The following is a 21,806-nucleotide window of genomic DNA, read 5'->3' as shown; positions in this document are numbered from 1 at the left end:
TAGCTAACTATAACAACAATAATAATAATATAATAGAATTAGTAATAATTAAAATAGGACAACAAAGTTATTAAATTAATTACGATATAAAATAAAAAAATATACACTATAAGAAACAAATGCAAGTAATCATTCGCATATAACTAAATATTTAGAATATTATTCATTCTACAATCGCGTATGCGGGATTTCTTTACGAACTTCACGGTTAATTCCATCTTGCTAATAAATATTGTAAATGCGCTGCGATATCGCATATAGAATTACAGATCTCAAAATGCATAATACGTATGTATAACGTGTCTTATTCCTTCATTTACAAATCGTGTACAACGATTATAAATAGTCTTTAATTCTAAACGAATTTACAAGTTTGCAAACGATAGAAACAGTCCAAATGTAATTATGTAATATTATCAAATAACTTAAAATGCAAATTAATTGGTTTGATATACAATATTTTACACAATACATATATGTAAAATGTTATTTTATGTTATTTCAAAAAATAAGAAACATTGTTAAAACATTTAAAACTTTTAGATAATAAATATAGAAATGGGAGAGAAGGCAATTTTTTAGATAATAATATATGTGATATACTGAGATAAATTTATATAACTATATACACATGTGCATGTATCAAACATTCCGGTTTTGAGATAAGTATCTTTGTGAAGGTTATTTTAAAAGATATTAGATCTTTGTGTCATATATTACTTACTTGATAAATAATAATCATTTAAAATTCTTTTAAAAAATGCATGTACATATGAGTTATATTTTGCATATATATATAGTTTTTTCTTCTAAAATTTTTATTTTAATAAGACTAACACACATTTATATATAAGTACGTATATTATTGCAATCATGCGACATAAGTGATTTATAATGTAGTTGATACGTTTAAAATTAGAAATTAATCTGTCGAGACATACAATCTATGAGTCTGAGAAGACTGTATAAATTATAATATGTTGCTTTATGATCATCTTATGTTAAGACTCTAATGATGATAAAGAAATTATATGCAGATGATATCAAATATTATTTGCGTCATACATAGTAAAAAGAAATTTGAGCATGGAGAGTTTAATTTTTTTTATAAAATTTAATTTGCTAAATTTAGAACAAGATATATATCGTCAACTATGAAAATTCTTTTTTTAAGATCAGATTAAATATCATTGGGTTTTATTAGCGTGCGAAAGATTTTGCTTCAAAGTTTATTCACGAGGCATACGGAACGGAATATATCAGATATGTCAGATTTGTTTTTATTAAATGTACGTCTATGATGTATCGTTAAGACTTACATTTTTTGCAACCGTTTACGGCGATACCACTTCTCGCTCTGGTATCTATTATTCGATTGCGCGTTTAATCCATAGCTTCATGACCAATGATGACCTTGAATGATACAGCGACAGGTATGATGAAGTAAGAAGGAAAAGGAGGAAGCGCAAAAGAGAGAGAGACAGAAAAACAGAAAAACACCGGATATCTAGTCTTATTAAAATACTATTCACACGTGACAGAAACATAGTTACGTTTCCACAAGCGCGCAATGCAAATGTGCTCTTCGGTGAAAAAAAAAAACAAGATATCGGCGATCTCGCGAATATTGAAATGCATATGCCGTTCTTATATATGATGTAAGAGAAGAAAAATCGATAAAATCACGGCAATAAAAATTCCACGGTTGTATTAATTAATACGAATAATTCTGTCAGTTAATTAAATCCAACTTTTAATTTCTTCGTCTCCGCAAATTATAATCGTAAGATTAGAAAACGAGTACCACAGCTGCGTCGGATCATTGATGCATAATTGGTCATCTATTGTCGCGCAATACCGTCTGTAATTCCATATTCTTTCGCGTATAATTCGAATACTTCATTCGATAAGTAACTTTGTAAGTAACTTTGGTATATAGAGAAAAAACCGTATATAAATGCTAAATAAGAATATAAAATTATGAAATTTTTTGAAGAAATTTATGGAGACTATAACATAAAATTTAATATATTTTAAAAGTTTATTATATAAAGTTTTCACGGAAGAGAAAGGAGAAACCATGCTTGCGAAAATAGTGATGATCGATGCACGAAATGATACCATTACATGATATCCAGGAACTCTCCATCCATTCTCAAGAATATCTATGAATTTTAATCCTCCGTTGCCTCATGTATAGTCTTCTCGTTGCAAGTAACATGGTATAATGAAAAAGAGAGAGAAACTTTTATTGCATACACGGCATTAATAATGAATGGGCCGCAAATCAGACGCGAGTTTTTTATCACGAGCGTACAGACTTGCGAGTTTTATTACGATTACGCGTTCACCAGACACATCTCCCAACGTTAATTCATAATTGTATACGACTGCAATTTCAACGATCTCTTGTATTATCTGCCGTTTTGTTTTCGTCTTTTTCGAGAGAATCAAACTCGCGGAATCGGTCGTTCAGGAACCGGAATATTACAGATGTACACATGCGTCGAAAGACGAAAGAAAAATGAGTTCGTCCTCTATCGAGTTACGACCACGAAGATATAGTTAAGCCGCAACTGAGGCTTCATCTCACGAGGAGAGAGAAATCCAATAGTGTCGAGAATTGAATAACTTATCGACAGATGTCGTAGAGCGTGAAGAAGGTACGTTCGGGAACAAGTTTTTCTTCTCTGTCTAGGAACCACTGCAGATTAGTCTAACATAAGATCGATAGACTCGAGTCGTTCTAGCAGTCAGGTTTTCGTGTTGAATTTCAACCTTCACCTCTACGTCCTTGTCTCCCTTTTCTCTCTCTCTCTCTCTCTCGCTCCCTTTCACTCTCTCATATATTATTCTATTTCCTGAAATATTTTTCAATTTTTGATTTCTTCTAGATTCTGTTTATCTTTGTCTAATCTCTTTATTATTTTCTAATTCTCTTACGATAAATACATTTTTTATTTTGTTATCAAACTTTAGCTGACCTTTGATAATCAAAGAGATTATTTAATTAGATGCTTTTTTATTTACTTACAAAAGTGACAAATTTAACTTTAAATTACTGTCTTATAAAAGTTTTTTCGTTCATTTAAGTACGACTTGGTCCACAATCACTTTTTAGCGATATATACATATGTAATATTTCTCTGTAGAATTCTTTTAAAGTCTTTTCTTCTAAAGAAAACTGAACTAATATGATTAGATATTTAAAAAAACAAGCCGTTCATCAACATTTATTATACTTTTTTAATGAAATATACGCTTATACTAAGACAATTTTCATGAAAAACAATCGAAGGATATTTATAAAAAAAAAAAAACAATTTGTATTTAATAATAACGCGAGCATCTTTCGTTAATTTGATTTTTTGAAAGATTGAAAAGCTTGCCAAACGTTATTTATCAATGAGATACCTAGCGATAAATTTTTGTTCCAGACTGTTTCTAAATTTTTCAAAGTTCGATGAAAAAGCTAATTAATTTTTTAGTTGCGAAATAGAACATTCATGTATTTATTATAACTTTCTTGTATTACGTCAATGAATAATAAATCCATCATCAAAATCCTTTTACATACGGAGCATTACAAAATGCATAAGTAACGTATCAACATTATAGTTTTAACTAGTTTTTGAAAAACATCGTGCTCCTGTTGGAATCTGACGTAAATATGAGGGGAAAGCAATGTCGTAGTATAGGATATGGGTCACACAGAAAGTGCCTGCAGCATGTTACCTGGCTTGGCGCACGAGCTCGCGCGATAACCCGGGGCATAGTTTCGGCGGGACCTTGGACTAGTAACCCATATAATGTGCGCACGGAAGTAACGAGAATGTCCTTCGGATACATCGATAAATATCCACCAGTCAAGCTTTATTTTACCGTCCTCGCTTTTTGCCTTCCTGAATATCTTTCATCCTAAATCCACGCGTAACATCCGATTTTTTACATTTGCTGACACATCCGATAAGAATATTTCCACGCTGGCCTTATTATCGAATTAATTTTTGGCATCTCGAAAAATATATATGACGCAGAAGTGCGTTGCTAATAAAAATTTCTTGCTATTCGATGAAAACATAAATGAAACAATATACATATAAGAACACATTTAAAAAAAGGAAATATACATTTGTAATAATTGTGTACCAATATACAAGATGCTAGCCTATTCTAAATGATTGATATTTCTCGAAAACAGAAACTTGCATTGAAAAATGTACAAAAGTTTTGTTATTTCGAGAGATATATAAAATGGTGCCATTGATTTGACCTTGGATATACGTGCCAAGATTTTATAGAAGCCAATCTTGTTTTTTTTTAAATTAAACTATCCAATTTTTATATAAATCGATTCGTTGCAATATTCTGCGTAAAAATTATGAGAGTACGATGGTAAAAAATTAAGTAGTGTTTATAAGATATTTTATAGTGTATGTAAAATTATATTAAATTAAAGGATGAAATATCTATTTAAAATAAACTATTCAATTTTTGGCCATCGCATTTATAACTTTTTATAGAATATTGCGAGAAATCAATTTATAAAAAATTAAGATTATTTTATATAAAAAAATAAGGTTGATCTTCATGACCTTTTACATCCAAGATTAAATTAATGGCATCATCTTACATCTCGCTTGAAGTCACAAAACTTTTATACAAAACATTTTTTTTTTATGAACGTTTTTTTTGTAAAATATCAATGCCATTTAAAACAGGCCATCCTGTATGTGAGAAAGTAAAGATATTTTAATTTATTTTGTCCGTTATCTTTATTTCGTTCAAATAAAACATATATTAAATACAATTCTAACTTCTCTCTTTTTATTATGATTATTTTATTTGTTCATTTTATATGACAATAGCAAGAAATGTGTCAATATTTTATTTAAGATATTATTTTATCTTGAGGATAATATAACGAATTTAATTTCTTAACATTTAATTTTTTATTCTTGACAAGTAAAATTATTACTTATTTTATACTTTATAAAGTTATATTTAATAGATAAGATATAAATAAATATTATAACATGAAGTTATATCTTTTTTTTTTATAAAAAAATATTATTATAGATAGAATTATTTATACCTAAATATAAATAAATTATCTGTATAAATAAATAATTATGTTGCAACAACGTTCAATATAGTTATATGAAGTTTATATAAGATAATATGAAAATAATTAAGATTTATTCTAATTGTAAGAGAGTCTTTTAAATTTCAATTATTTTTGCTCATATTAAAATCATAGTTGGCTTAACAGATTAAAGGCGAAAGATTTTAAACGTTCAGGAAAATTGAATGTATTTGAGCAACTTTGTTTCCATTGCGTTTATTAAATGCATTCGGCAAATTTTTGTCCGGGAAAAATAAGAATTTTCGATGAGAGTTAGTTTTAATTCTTGAATTGAGAATAACCCAAGTTATATAGAAGTTTTACAGTAATTGCAACGGATTAACAACGTGTAATGTGTATATAAATACTCAAGGCACAGAGAAGTTATATTATAGTTTAAATAGAATTTTTAAACAACAGGTTAGGTATTTACTCCCTGAAAAAATATGGGATTTTTAGGGATTTCTTGTTTCTAGAAAAATCATAGAAGGCATGAAATTTTATTGAAATTCAGGATATTTATCAAAAATCTTCTTTTTGATAATTTTGACAGTCAGCCGTATAAAACTGGCATCTCAATTTGGAAATTTATTAATTGAGAATCTTGATTTTTTTTAATAGTTTTACATGGATTAAAGTTCTTGATAGATTAAATAAAGAGTTCTGACTATTAAACAAAAAAAATAGCTCGGGATAAATTGGGATGCTTCCAAATTAATGCTGTGTTTTATTTTGTCCACTAACGATTTTTTAACATTTCTTATCAGATTTTAAGTGCTTAAAAGTTTACAAAAAAAATTATTATGCGTAAAAATTATTAGAATATTAGTTAAATAAATTAAATTCGAGATGCCGGACATATAAGTACTGAGACGCTCGTATCTGCACTCGTCTATAATAAATGTATAGAAGGCGTCATTAATTACTTTGTAAATGATTTTATATTATTTATAAATTTTGTATACATATATGGAAAATGTATGTATTTGATATGTGCATAAATTCATGTGAAAGACATTAATGATCCTTTCTGTACATATTATAAAAATAATAAATTATGTATTTATTCTATTGTTTGTTATTAATTATTTATTTGTTTGTGTGTTAAAATATTTGAAAAATTGCAATATTTTTTTGTAAAATATAATGCTCACATAAGTATATAATATTCGTACATTAAAAACAGAACTCTTAACAATTACACCTGTTAGCCAGCCAAACAAATTATGCGTTTAAAATATATTATAAATATTATAAATATTATTCTTGTTTATATATTCAATATCTTAATATAAAGTAATATTGTGAATAAGAAATACATATATTCTTTGCAAATTTTAGTGATAAAGAAATAAAAATGTTATGCAAGTGAAAAATGCTTATCTTGAAAGTATTTCAGTTCTTTTTAGTACTCTTACAAATCTAGCGTTTCAAATTTAAGAGGCTCTGCATTTTTCCTCCGTATGAATGAAAAACATTTGAAAACACATTTAATAAAAAACATTTATTTTAAAGAAAGTTGTTTTACAAAATCTTGAAAATATTTTCTTTATTTGGAATTTTGAATAAAAATATCTAGAAAATCAGGGAATTTTTTTACAAGATTTGAATAGATTTGAACATTCTGAACAAGAAAATCGTTTATTATTATAGCAAGTGCATTACGAGAAGAAGTAGTAATTTAGCAATTTATTTCAAAATTTATTTCTTAATAAATTTCTCTTTTGTTGTCTTTTAAAAGAATTATACTCTAATGAATGTTTTGTAATAGCAAAAAAAATTACGGAGCTACAATAATTTCAATATACATATAGTTTATTTGTTACGATGGATTTAAATTCTTGCTACGTATTTACCAATATTTCATTGTATTAATGGACTTTGCAAGAACATTTATCCTTGTTGTTCCTTTCTTCGGATCCTCGATCAGAATTACTTTTTTCTCTTCGCTCCTGAAATAAACAAAAATTTAGTAGAAAGAGAGATACGAGAATCTTCTCGCGATATATCGTACAGGTATTAGAATCCATGTATAGCACGTCAATTGTGACATTTGAATGTTTTAGAGTATCTATATATGCAAAAAGCAACTTACAGATTTAAGATTATTAAAACGACGCCACCATCAGACGTGGAGAACGCAACAGTTTCAATATCTTGCGTGTTTTCCGTTGTAATACCGATCCTCACACTACCAGGTGGGATGTACCTATTCAAGGAAAATTTAATTAATATACTGATATAGACCGCTAATAAAAAAATATCTATAAAAAAAGCAATAACTCTATGTATTCTACGAATTTATATAGTTTTAATATCTCACTAATGTTACGAGTATATCACCATACACACGCACGCACAAATGCATAACACAATCTAAATATAAGAGCCAACGCTAACGAACTTTGAAAAATGTCCAAGAACGTAGAACATTGGTTGCTTGTAAAATTCGTCAGCGGCACTGTTGACTATTATAGGCGAATCAACGAAATTCTCGATCCAATTTGGTCCTCCAATCATATCTAAGGCTATGTTCCAATCTATCCAAGAGGATACCGAGTTCAACATGTTTTGAATAATGTTTCTCGCGTATATCTCACCACGTTTCCATGAACCTAGGATTACCTTTTGATCTGTAAATAGCCATTTAATCTGTAAATAACCGTCTATTGAATTGTACAATATGTGACAAGCGCGTTGACTGTGATTCAGTATTTGCCCTATAAAACTTTATTAATCCTTAATGTTTTAATGTAAATAGTCCATTGATGTGAAAAGTTCCTCTTTTGTTTTTCTATCATAAAATATAAACTTTATTTAACAATAAGTAAAAAATTGTTTAAAAAGATTGTAAAATTATATGTTATAAAAATATATTTTATAACAATTTAAAAAGTATACAACGTTAATAAAAATACATTATTGCAAGAATATATTCTTGGAACTAAATTAAATCAGAGATTCTTTACTTTTTTTTATTTGATAAACAATTATATCAAGTATCGTAAGCTAAAAATTGAAAAATATGACACAATGCGACATATGAATAATATAATATAATTTTTTTAATAAAGATTGACACTATTATACGAAAAGTTTCTCTTTGACTCATGATATTTCAATAATTGTTCGTAGAACGAAAAGACTTTTCGACTTGTTAGTGTGATTACAGGAATATGCTGTTACATTAGTACTTAAGAGAGAAAGAAAGAGAAATATTAACAGAGTTAATATTATATATTTATCTTTCTTTCTCTCTTTAGTACTAATGTAATAACACATTCCTGTGATCAAACTAAATCGAAAAGTCCTTTTTCGTTCTACGAACAATTATCGAAATATCGTGAGATCAAAGAGAAAATTTTCGCACAATAGTGTCAATCTTCATTTAAAAAAATTATATTACGAATATGCTGCTTTATGACACATATAAACTCTGTTAATATTATATATTTATATGGGAGCGTCCGACAGAAAGCGAAAAATATGTAAATCGATAGATTTTTCTGCTCTTTCTAATGATGTTATTAGTTTAATTGAAAAGTTTTATTTTATAAATCAAAAAATTAAATCAAACTGCAATTTTTCAAAAAATGTGTTATCTTTAAAATCAAAATAAAAATTATTAAACTAAATACAATTTATAAAGAACAATGATTAGTTATTATGTTTAGAGTTATAAACGTATATCAATTTTGAATAGTGATACAATTTTATAAAAACCATATTTATTGTAATTTTAAATTATTTAATATTGTTTAAAGAGATTTTTTATTTTATGTGTTACATGAATTGCTCATTTTTAATATTTTTTATTGTTATTTTTTTTAATGTTTTAAATATCTTTTTTTTTTAAATTTCGTATTTGCTGCTTGAATGGATCTTTTCTTTATTTGTGGAAATATTTTTAAATTTGCAGAGCAAACACAGAAAATATTTTTGAGTCTAATAAAAATTAGAAAAAACAAACCAACTATTAGAATTAACCAGCTAACTTGAAATTTGTAGATGTTCTTTATGAGTTGTATTTTAGTTTAATAATTTTTATTTTGATTTTAAAGATAATATTATTTTATATATTTTTCCCAAAAAATTGCAATAAAGTTGAACTTAATTTTTAATTTACAAAATGAAATTTTTTGATTAAACAAATAGCACCATTAGAAACAGCAGCAAAAATATCTATCGATTTATGCAACATATTTTTTTCCTTTATGTATTTGAACAATAACGAGTTAAATAGAGAGTGTTTTTATGTGAAAATGCGCCGCGCGGACTTCGGTGATTCTATGGACGTTTTCATGTGTAAAACATAATAAGTTTTATTTAAATTATTTTGTTTTTCTCAAAAGAAGATCATTTAGAGCATTTTTTTTATCCGCTCAAGATTTTCAAAAAACAATTTTTTTGTATTGTAGAGATACGTTAGAGATATTAAAAATAACGATTAGGTGAAAAAAATCGATCCATTAAGGCAAAATTAATTATTATATACCACTGGTTCATGATTAATAAAAGGACTAATAAAGTATTTTGGTTTAATTGATCAAGTTTTTTTCTCATCTACTAATTTTCGACATTCCTAATGATAATACAATGCAAAAGACAGAAAATACGTATATTATTAGTTCATACTATAGTGGTATACTACTAATAATTAATTGTATACTACTAATAATTAATTTTACTTAATGTATCGATTTTTTTTTCATTTAATGATTATTTTTGACATTCCTAATCATAGAATACAAAAAAATTGTTTTATATTAAGTCAAAATTATTATACCACTATGGTCTATATCTATACTATATTTAGACTAATCATTAATTTTACCTTAATGAATCAAGTTTTTTTACTTGGTTATTTTCGACATCCCTAATGATCATACAGTATATAAAAAAAATTATTTTTTGAAAATTCTGAGGAGCGAGGGCAAAAAAACTTCTCCTTTAGTCTCATTTAAGCCGTCAACTATCAATAGAAAACTCTTTCGGAATACGATAAATTCATAATGTGAAAATAAAAATTAATCTTTACCAACCGTCGAAAACTCCAATGGAAGCTTCTGAGTATAATATTGATTTTTCCGGAAAGAGTCGTTTTATTTCGTTTAAGTTATGTGCTATGATTATATCATCGAAATAAAAATGGACTGCGATTCCAGAGACGATATCTCTTGCTCTTTCATCCTGAAGTACTTTTTTCGGCCAATCGGGAAGTTGATGCCTGTTATCTTCCATTATAAAAATTTTGATATCCCCGAAATCCTTTCTTTTTAGAGTTGGTGATAAATATTCGATAATCCAGTCACGCTCTTCCTCAGGAGTCAATGCCATTCCGTTAAAATCATTTAATGGCGAAACATAGATGTAACTGGTTGGTTCATTCTGGGGCGTGACACCCCAGAATTCCAGACCACTTTTACGATAAGCTTCGAAATACCTACATATAAATATCTATATGCAAATGTTTATAATATACACAAGAATAAAATAATTATTTATAACAATATACTTTAAACTTTGATTAACTTTACATAAAATTTACTTATAAACCTATTCTCCATATATATTTATAAATTGTACATAAAAATAAATATCTTAATCAGTTATTATAAATAAAAATTAATATATTATAATATTATAATGTATGTTACTTCACAAAATAATCTGCCCATAATTGTCGATATTCTGGACGTAATTTACCAATGCTTGTCCAAGTGTAATTCGTTTTCATCCAGGGACTAGCAGTCCATGGTAAAGTCAACAACTTAATTTTATTTTCTTGTAATTCTTGAGCTCGCTTTATCACTGGTATCTATTAACAGTTGAGATACTTAATGAAACGTACATTTTATACTTTACAATTACAACTATTAACTGTCATTCACTTGGTTAACTTTAGAAGAGTAAGAATTTTTTTATAAGTTATTAAAAAAATAGATTGTTTATTTTGTAAGATGAAAAACTAATAAAAGATTAATTATTAAATAAACCTTATAATCATAATCTTCCATTTGCAAATTGAAATTGGAAAGAGTGATATCGTTATCTGTCATCAAGTAGGTGTAAGGTCTCGTTGAAAAATCTGAACCACCCATTGGCGTTCTGATAAAGTTGTAATTGATACCTTGTGGGCCGAAATAGCTTCTATAATTTTGAAAGAAGATTAAATATGGAATTATCTTTTGATAAAAATTACCAACATTTTCTAGATATTTTACATATCGATTTTGCAATAATTAAATTAGTACAACTCTTTTAGAAATCAAATACTTAATACTTTATGTTTATATGATTCATTATACTTTAACAAATTGTCGGATGCCTGTTGTGTCAGATTAAGAACATTCATGGCCGCTGAATCAGTCACTGCTCCTCCAAATCCCAAGATTTCTTGATACGTGTCTGTTTGATTTACAATGATTTTTCCCGGCTTAGATGGATTTATAAACTTTTTGCTAAGACCTCCCCGAAATACTTTCGTTGTAACAGTAAATAGTTTAACGAGTGTTCGAATTCCATTGGGCGCTTTTGTTTGGGATTTCAAATCTATTTACATACACAAACACATACACATACATAATTTTTTTTAGTATTTTTGCTACATTAAAAAGTTAATTTATCTTTTATAGAGGAAATTAAATACTTACTAGGATTAGAGGAAATTTCTTTAAATATGCCATTTGATAGACGAAATCGTAAACCATTCTTATTTGAAGTTATCAAGGTATATTCGTCAAGATTATGCGGCTTAATCACATCCGGAGTTTCATCACATTGTTTTGCATTGCAAACGCAGTAATGACCATGATGACCACTCGTCGTCGATCGACGTCTAACACAGTCACTTGATGACGTAACTATTTATGAAAAAATTTAGTTTATTAATTACTTCGTCATTATTACTATGCATTAATTACTACACCGTGCATTACGTATATATGTATTTTAACGATATGTACATTTTACACATAATTATAATAATTAACTTTATCTGTCTATGTGCATAGTATAAATGCATTTTCAAAATTCAACGTAAACATGCGGCTTTAAATATGACGATTTTATATGACGAATTAACTGTTTCAAAATTCTTATAATCAAAAATTTTATTTTGCATATCTTATATTTTATATCTTACATTTTAAAACGTGTGTTACAAAATTTAAAAATATTTACATTTTGTGAGAAAATATTTGCAAAGTCTACAAAATCATGCATAAAAATATAAATAATAACTGCACTCATATTACTTTAATTATAATAGATTTTTATGATATGTATAAGCAAACATTATATATTTCTAGTCAGTAGTATTAAACGTAAATTATGGAAACATCTGACAAATAGTAAAATCTTAACTAAAATATATTGAAAATTGCAATAGATAAAATTAAATAAAACATTATTTAACTTAAATATGTATAATAATTAAAATAATAAGCAACGGATGCAAACAAAATATAACAATCTATTATCACAATTGAAATATAATGTATTATTTACCTGTTACTGAAACAGCAATAAAGATAATCACGCGCCACATTATGATGAGGAGACAGTCGCTTCTATTTATGTGAATTTTTCCACACCTGATATAAGACGAAAGTTAAGAATCTCATATATCTACAGCATGTTTGTATAAAAGCAGACATAAATCAAAAACAGGAAACTTTAAAAGAAATTGAGAGATTATATATGAAGATAATTAATTTCCAGATATTACATATAAACATATTAAAAGAATTAATTTCCAAATTTTTGAAATCGATATTTTTCAAGGTAAACCTTAAGAAAAGGATACTCACCTCCTATGACCCGGTTGTGAGGATGGAGATACAAGATCTCTAGTTTATATATGCTATAATACAACAGTGTGACATTAATATTTCTAACTACATTCATTGTTCAAATTGTTCAGCTATTCCAGGAATGTATGATATTGTAAAATATGAGATATTGTTATTCGTGGCAGTTTTATTACATTATTACTTTTGGATGTTACTTAGGATCATGATCTTGACAACATATGTCTTTTTCAAAAATAAAATCTTACATAAAAATTTTATATAAAAAACAAAATTAAACAAACTACAGGCTCTAAATATTAATAACTAATAATATATAATTAGACAGGCAATAGAGAGCCGACGCAGATGTAGGGCGTGAGGTAGTATACAACCACTTCCAATAATCCATCGTTTATCTAGTAAATCAGACGTTTCGGACTCTTTTCGAACCTTCTTCAGTGATATACACTACAAATGATTAAAATTAAGATAAATATAATGACGCAAGAATCAGCAAAAACAACATAGACAGATCGCTTTATCGATACATACGTAAGGGCTATAATATTAATACATAATCATCTCCACCGGTCTCAACACACATCCGATGTAAGAACCTCCCAAACGGTGCAAGGCGCAAGGAGAGCTACACTAATCAACACATACATGCCCACGTGAAACATTCAAAAGGTAGAATACCTTTTGAGAAGGTTGTTAAAATTGAGATAATTTACTCAGACGGAAAATTAAGAACGGCAAAGATAATCACGAACCACGTCGTATGATAACAGCGTCGTATGATAAACAGCACTTAATTGATAAATAAAATAAACAAGCAATGTTATGAGAGTACATAGGTATACATTCATTAAACCATGATTTTAATTGGGAGAAGGTTGAAATCTTGGATAAAGAGCTTTTCTTGGGGAAAAGATTGATATCCGAGACGATTCACATTAAGCGCCAAAAGAACTCTTTAAATCTCCAGAGCGATACATTTAAATTAAATGAGGCGTGTTTATCAATCATTGACGATCTTTCTAAAATTTGATTTTTGTGTTGCTGTTATTTTTCCACGTGTTTGCGATTGTTCTGTATATGGGTATACCTATGTACTCTCATGACATTGCGATTATTTATCAGTTAAGTGCTATTTGTCATACGACGTGGTTCGTAATTATCTCTGCCGTTCTTAATTTCTTGTCTGAGTAAGTTACCTCAATTTTAACAACATATTCTACCTTTTGAATGTTTCACGTAGGCATTTATGTGTTGATTAGTGCAGCTCTCCTTGCGCCTTGCACCGTTTGGGAGGTTCTTATATCGGATGTGTGTTGAGACCGGTGGAGATGATTATGTATTAATATTATAGCCCTTACGTATGTATCGATAAAGCGATCTGTCTATGTTGTTTTTGCTGATTCTTGCGTCATTATATTTATCTTAATTTTAATCATTTGTAGTATATATCACTGAAGAAGGCTCGAAAGGAGTCCGAAACGTCTGATTTGCTGAATAAACGGTGGATTATTGGAAGTGGTTGTATACTACCTTACGCCCTACATCTGCGTCGGCTCTCTATTGCCTGTCTAATTATATATTATTAATTATTTATATAAAAAATTGTCCTTTTCTTTATTATTACACAAAAAACTATTTATTTTTCACTTGTATCGATTTTTACACTGTATATATATATCATACTGTATTCACTATATTGCAATACTGTATTTACCGTATATATTATATGTAATAGTTTATACAAAAATATTGAATTAACAATGACGACGAATGATTGCGCTTTCTTTTCGATACTTCAAAGTAGTGTTTTTTTATTACGTAACACGTCGTGCATTACATTGACAAAGATAACAAAAATATACACAGTATATATTTAAACAAAAAATCCACAAATAAAAGCATAATACTATTGACATTTATCTCTCGTAATGACCTAACAATAAGACCAATATGATCATATTATTTATAGACTGTTTTTATATTATATTTTAAGTACAAGATATAAAAAAATAATATACATGCAATTTTTTTAATAATGATTTTATTATTTTTATAACAAAACAAAATTTAAATTATTTATATAGTAAAAAATAAATTGCAAAATTTTCAACAAAACAAAAACTTTTTGTTTATTATTTTAAATATAAATTGGACTGATTTATACTTTTTAATTTACTTTAATTTTTCCGCCTTTTAAAATTTTTTTTATGTTATTCTACATATACTTTACGTCTAATGTACGACTAGATTGTAATATTATACATACTTTATTTTTATCTGCAAGAATGGCTTACTTAATCTTGTACCATTTTGTTTTAGAAAAAAACGCAATTAACATTTATATATATATATATATATATATATAATATTAATTTAGAATAATAATGATAATAGATCAACTTTTGATGTACAATTACATTTTTATAATGTGTGCTTACATTATTTGAAGCATTATTTATAGATTGTAAGACTCATTCTTCTCTTTCCATCGTAAGATAATTATACAAAAATATTATAAGTATACGGCTAAAAATTTTTATTACTAATGTTATCGACAAAAGAAGGGTGTAAGAGAGATGTTAGGACTTTTTACAAAATATTACGTTAGGAAACAATAATAACATAGATTTTAGCTACATAGTGACAATGTTGTAAATCCGTTCTGAATAATACTATTAAACACATATAAATTTAACGAGATTACAATGAGATGAGTTGGTCTTATTTGAAGGAATTATAATTATTTTCTTATTAATTAAATTAATGTTTGTAGAAACTTTTCATTATGTTATTATTACTATTTTTATTTCTCGTTATAAAGAAACCGCGTGTTTTTTGTGAAGTTTGATATAAAGTTATAATATAAAAACTGGAGTGAATGTTTTTATAAAAGTACTCAATTTTATTTTAAATGATTGAAACATTCCCTTGAAATTAAATTGACATTTCTTTTTTCGAGCAAAAACAATAAGAGATTTTCATCGAAATGGTAAGAAGCAAGAAAAAATATTTTAAACGAAAGTTTTATGACTTTAATATATTTTAATATATAATGTTGCACTGAGTTTTTCAAAAATTTTACATTTTTTTAAATATAGCAAAAATTGTAAAACATTTAAACCAAGTTCTTTAGCCGTACATGACAAAGTTTTACAAAAATGCATTTTTTTTTTCAAAAATCAGCAACATCTTTATATCGCTATATTATGTACTGTATTATGTATATCCATACACGTTTTATGGTGCTTACTTATAATTTATGATATTTTTTTTCTACATAATCGTCACAGAGATAACTATAAAGACAAATATGACAATATATATTATTTCTAAATGAGGGTAATAACATGTGTTGGTAAATGTCTATAATAGCTACTGCAGTGAAAAATCAATTTTTTTCAATACCAATCAACAAAACTATAGAAATGAAATGTAGAAATGCTTTTAGGGAGGGGCAAGTCTTTCTTAAGACTTGTATTTGTTGCTTTATCTTCATATATATTTTCAATATTTTCATAATACACACACACATACGGGGGGGGGGGCAAGGGGGGCTTTCGCCTTCCCCCCCGCACCCACCTCGTCCACCTTGTTTCGCATGTATGTTGCAAGCAAAACAAAATTCACATAAGTTTGCAACTTTTCATGCGAAGCGAGGTGGACGGGCTGGGTGCGGGAAGAGGGGGCCGAAAGCCCCCCTTACACCTCTCCTCCCCTGTGTGTGTGTGTGTGTGTGTGTGTGTGTGTGTGTGTATGGTATGAAAATATTGAAAATATATATGAAGATAAAGCAACAAATACAAGTCTTAAGAAAGACTTGCTCCTCCCTAAAAGCATTTTTATATTCCATTTTTATAGTAGTTTTGTTGATTGGTATTGAAAAAAATTGATTTTTCGCTGCAGTAGCTATTATTATAGACATTTAGCCATGTGTTTAGTAAGATAATAAAAATAATATATTTTTAAATATTATAAATAAAGTTTTATATAAAGTAAAGTGTAACATCTTTGAAATGTAATATTAAGGCTCGAACGTCTTTAATAAGATATCAAAAGTTAATAGGTAGAATGATATAGTATAATAAAAAAATATAAATACACCCAAATCATAAAATTTATGCGGTTATATATTGATATGCAATAGTATTATTTTATTTACAACATGTATATTCTGTATGTATCAAAATGCTGCTATGCAATATAATTTTCATAATTGTATTATATTTTAAAAGTTAACAAAATATCTTGCTATTGATAATAACTTTCTTGGTATAGTAGTCAAGATGTTATTGACATGACGTATACAGCGTGTTCATTTGAAAAGTTTTCCCTGTTTATTTTGTGACCAATTAATTTTTGCGAAAAATACCGAAAACGTCAATTTTGTTTTTGAGGGAGACGGGTAAATACAGGAATGTAGAGCCATTCCAACAGATACCTTTAAAAATGTTCGCTTATAGTTGAGAATCGTCTTTATTATTGTTTAGCTAATAACGGCGAACATTTTGAACATTTAAAATAACATGTAAAATAAATAAATTTACTCTAAATTGTATCTTTGGATTGAAAAATTTTTTTTTATACCTGAAACTTTTTAGTACGATTTCTCGAAAAGTATTCACTCAAATTAAAAAACTCAAACTCGATTGTAAAGAGAATCAAAAGACCTTTAAAATGATATTTTAACCCTTATTGCCATTTAAGATTTTTGAAGGGGTAGCTAAGCGAAGGCAATTAAGTAATACCTTTGCATTTATCGCATTTAACGTCCCCTTCAAACCGCAAAAATTAATCGGTCACAAAATAAACAGGATGGAAACTTTTCAAATAAACACGCTATATGTATGTACTAACAACAATTTCATAATATTATATTATTATATATTAAATCATATCTTACTTCTTATATTTTACCTTAATTAGTTAATAAAATGTTTGATTTTTATTCACTCTTTATGACAGTCGTTAGCTTTAATCAACGCATAGCAGCGTTTTGATGCATTACATTTTCTTTACTTTGAATTAATTCTATCACTTTCTTTGATACATACATATATATGTGATGTTACGATACTTTTCAAAATTGTTTATATAAAATATAACAATTTTACTTCAATTGTGCTTTGCATGTAAAGCAGTTACAAATAAAATTATACTATTGTGTCATAGTGTTACTTTATAAATTTTATGTGTGAGTCATGACACACATATTTATTGCAACATTTTTACTTTTGCGTTGTATCATTTTATTTGTTAATCTTTGATATATCATTGAAGATATTCAGATAGCTCTGTTTTAGTATTTAATAACACATTATTGAATTATATATGAAAATTGTTTATCACCACAATTATTGCCTTTAGAATTACTTCTAAAACTATAAAAAAATATCGCTTACAATATGTAATATAAGGAAACATTAAAATGAATATAAAGCATGTGTAGTGCTATTTAAATTTCTGAAAGAAATATTTTTAGCAAATAATTTTTAGCATATATAAATGAATTTGATATTAAATAATATTTCATTTTTGTTTTAAAAGTGTCAAAAAATTGAGAAGAGGAGAGATATTATTTTGAAAAATATAATATTAAAAAATGTATTATTATTTAAAATGGATTAAAAGTCATTTAAGCTTTTGCTTGAAACATTTTTTAAATAATCTTTAAATACTCTTTCGAAAGTATTTCATTCGCATAAAAAGACAAATGTCGATTTATTTTTAAACCTCTCAAAATTGAGCATTTATAGAAAAAAATATATATCTCGGGTGTGTGACATATCTTTTCTTTTTTTTAATTTACATATATGTTTTATATAATTACTGCAATATATTTATAACTTATTAAGTCGAAATGATGTATTAAGGATTAGACTTTTGTGTTATTGATTGACACAATTGATAACGATTATTTTATTTATTAAAAATAACAATGATGATCCTAAATCAATGATTACTAAGAAGTCTTTTTATAGAGTGTCTGGTAAATCTAATTTATATTTTATATTTGAACTATTATGAGAAATGAGAAAACTTGTTAATTTTTTTAGCGAAATAATTGAAACTATGTCAGAGCGCACGGAGCACAACTAATCAAACATTGTGAACTGTGTACGCAAAGTTTCAATTCAATTGTAATTATGAAAATGTAATTAAGGAGAGTATGCAAAATCAAAATTTTTATATCAATAATCTGAACCAAATTGAAAACATTCCTGATCTAAAATTTCAATTGAGAAATGATTTGTGCGATCAATTTTTTACGTTTTGTATGATAGAAAATCCTATAGGTTGCTGTAAAGAATCGTCTATTGTATTTTGATGCTTATTTTCGTTTTTATTGTCATAGTTAGAAAGTTTTAATAACGTTTGTTTTGAACTGTGCTTATCAGTCCTGTTTACAATGGATTTTAATATAATAATGTTCGATAATACTTAACACTTTCGACTAGCATTTTCAATGTGCATGTCTTTAATGATTTCGAACAGTATGTCAACTTGTTGGCACATTTTTGATCGTTTTTTTGTCATGACCAATATTCTTGTTTTTTAAAATCAAACTATCTTTTTTTACATCATTAACTTTTGAGTCGATCGAAGAAGCAACGAAACGATGTGAAATGTCTTCCACATTTTACTTCTTTTTCACAATTATATGCTTTTTTGTTGCTTTCGTATGCTTTATCAAATGTATTTGTAGTTATTCTACAAATGCATGTGTATGTGTGCAACTAGTTAGAGTTAGTTGAGCATGTTAGCACAAGTGAACTAGTTTCCATTAATTGCCGCGCGCACATATTCGGTCTCTTTCAAGATTAAATTGAGTTTCTTTTGTAAACGAGGAACGGGGTCGCGCAACCATCGAGGCATGCCTTCTGCCGTAAGGTAATCATTGAACCAAATATTCATTTAGTTTCGGAGCGCGTCTATAAGGGCTCCCATAGCCTTAAATAATGTATCTCGATATATCCTATATATGCATTGTGTTGTGCAATCTTTTTAAATCCGTTGTGACGAATTCATCAAAACGAATGCTGTCTCGTTTAAAAAAAAGAAACTTTTTGTACAACCAGTACATATTGCAGTTTGAATTATACACAAACATTAGAGAAAGGACTTAATAGCCGGAAATTTATATTAAAAATGTAGGCACATTATATACATATACACGACATCACATTAAAAATGATATCACATATACATGATATCATAATAAAAACTGCAACTGCATAACTACAATTTTTCAAAAAAAATTATTTGTAAAGGAGGAGGGCCAATAAGGCCGATTTTTGGGCCAAGATGTCGCATTTTCTTTATAGTATATTTGTATAGTGTGGGCTGAGAGCTATGTGGAATACCCTTTTAAAATCGTTTTATGTTATATCCAACATAAGTTTTGAGCCTTCAAAGTTAATAAAACGTGGGCATTAGTAATAGCTAAAGTTTTATATTTTTAGTATTGTTTACACAATATATGTGTGTACTTGCGTGTGTGTGTGCGTCTGTGTGCATGTGTGCGCGCGTGTATAGATATATATAGGGCGTCCCAAAAGTTCGGCAACAGTTCAATATCTCGTAAAACATACATTTAAAAAAATGTTTTGTACAAAAGTTGTAGGGTTTTAACTGACGCATTGTACAGTATTATTAGTGTTAGGATGAGATATACTTATAATTCGTGCGAGAATAAAACCAGAGTACACATTACATAACAGAATTTGCGCTTTATATATCTATACACGCGCGCACACATGCACACAGACGCATACGCACACGCACACGCAAGTACACACCTATATTTTGTGTAAACAATACCAAAAATATAAAACTTTAGCTATTACTAATGCTCACGTTTTACTAACTTTGAAGGCTCAAAACTTATGTTAGATATAACATAAAACGATTTTAAAAGGGTGTTCCACATTGCTCTCAGCCCACACTATACAAATATACTATAAAGAAAGTGCGACATCTTGGCCCAAAAATCGGCCTTATTGGCCCTCCTCCTTAGTTTTCAACAAGATTCTTATTTTTTTAATAAATAATAAAATTACTTAGATTGGAGTTTATTGTAAATTAAAATTTGTTATTGGGGATTTAATAAAATTATCGGAGAAAAATTGTTCTAATATAAGATATTGAATAATATCTTATTTGTTATTTTAATTGAAGTTGCTAAAAATATGGTTAACTTTGCAGAAGTTTTATAAGTGTGTACATACATTGAATTTTGCATTAAATGACAACAATGTTAATAGATAATGATGCTATTGTTCATTTTTTATTTATTTTTAAAATTACAATTGCTAATATTGCCGGTTGAGTGATTAATATGGCGATTAAATGTGTGGACTTGATGCATTTATTAAATTATATGAGGTCCTAATGAAACATAATTAAATATAAAATATTGAATATTTCATTACTTCGTCCAACCAACTATAAATATAATTCAAGAAAGAAATAAAATAAAAAATATAAAATAACTTTTCTGATATTTGGCAAAACTTTAAGTATCTTTAAATGTCTACATTTCATTTCTGTTAAGTACGTTGTATTTTGCATATTGTGTGTAATAAAAGTGTACATTTATCAACATTAATAAAATTATCTGATGGTTTTTATTACTCTTTAAATAAATCGAGTTAATGTGCCAATTCTGTTTTCGTTTGACTCGCAGCAGTTTCTATTTATATCAAAACCAATTTTGCAGTATTATAATATCAAATAGTGTTAATATTTAATGATATTTGATCATATGATGATATCATTTAATGATATTTGATGATACTCATTTATATTATTTAAACGTACGAATTAAAAATTATGTATAATTTCTCTCAATGTCAACTAGTCGATTTGAA

General features: G+C 27.4%; 2 protein-coding genes across 9 annotated transcripts in view; one reads left to right on the top strand and one right to left on the bottom strand.

Annotated features, from left to right (window-relative positions):
• Rhogef3 (Rho guanine nucleotide exchange factor 3) overlaps positions 1-21,806 on the top strand; it is a 132,152-nt gene that overhangs the window by 13,990 nt on the left and 96,356 nt on the right. The gene's annotated exons all lie outside the window — the stretch shown is intronic.
• Positions 6,211-21,806, bottom strand: part of LOC140663920 (lysosomal acid glucosylceramidase-like) — a 42,727-nt gene continuing 27,131 nt past the window's right edge. For all 7 annotated transcript variants that reach the window (XM_072888497.1, XM_072888498.1, XM_072888499.1 and 4 more), the window contains 10 exons: positions 12,937-12,989; positions 12,635-12,720; positions 11,779-11,988; positions 11,434-11,677; positions 11,122-11,275; positions 10,783-10,943; positions 10,168-10,568; positions 7,530-7,758; positions 7,221-7,334; positions 6,211-7,077 (listed from right to left, as the gene is read on the bottom strand). In XM_072888497.1, the coding sequence (XP_072744598.1) occupies positions 6,978-7,077; positions 7,221-7,334; positions 7,530-7,758; positions 10,168-10,568; positions 10,783-10,943; positions 11,122-11,275; positions 11,434-11,677; positions 11,779-11,988; positions 12,635-12,674 (1,653 nt within the window). In that variant the 5' untranslated portion in view covers positions 12,675-12,720; positions 12,937-12,989 and the 3' untranslated portion in view covers positions 6,211-6,977. The remainder of the gene's footprint in view (positions 7,078-7,220; positions 7,335-7,529; positions 7,759-10,167; positions 10,569-10,782; positions 10,944-11,121; positions 11,276-11,433; positions 11,678-11,778; positions 11,989-12,634; positions 12,721-12,936; positions 12,990-21,806) is intronic.

The sequence above is a fragment of the Anoplolepis gracilipes genome, chromosome 3 (assembly GCF_047496725.1).
Source record: "Anoplolepis gracilipes chromosome 3, ASM4749672v1, whole genome shotgun sequence".
Taxonomy (NCBI): Eukaryota; Metazoa; Arthropoda; class Insecta; order Hymenoptera; family Formicidae; genus Anoplolepis; species Anoplolepis gracilipes.
Note: the sequence above shows the minus strand (reverse complement) of the source record. Positions and strands in the feature narration are given on the sequence as shown.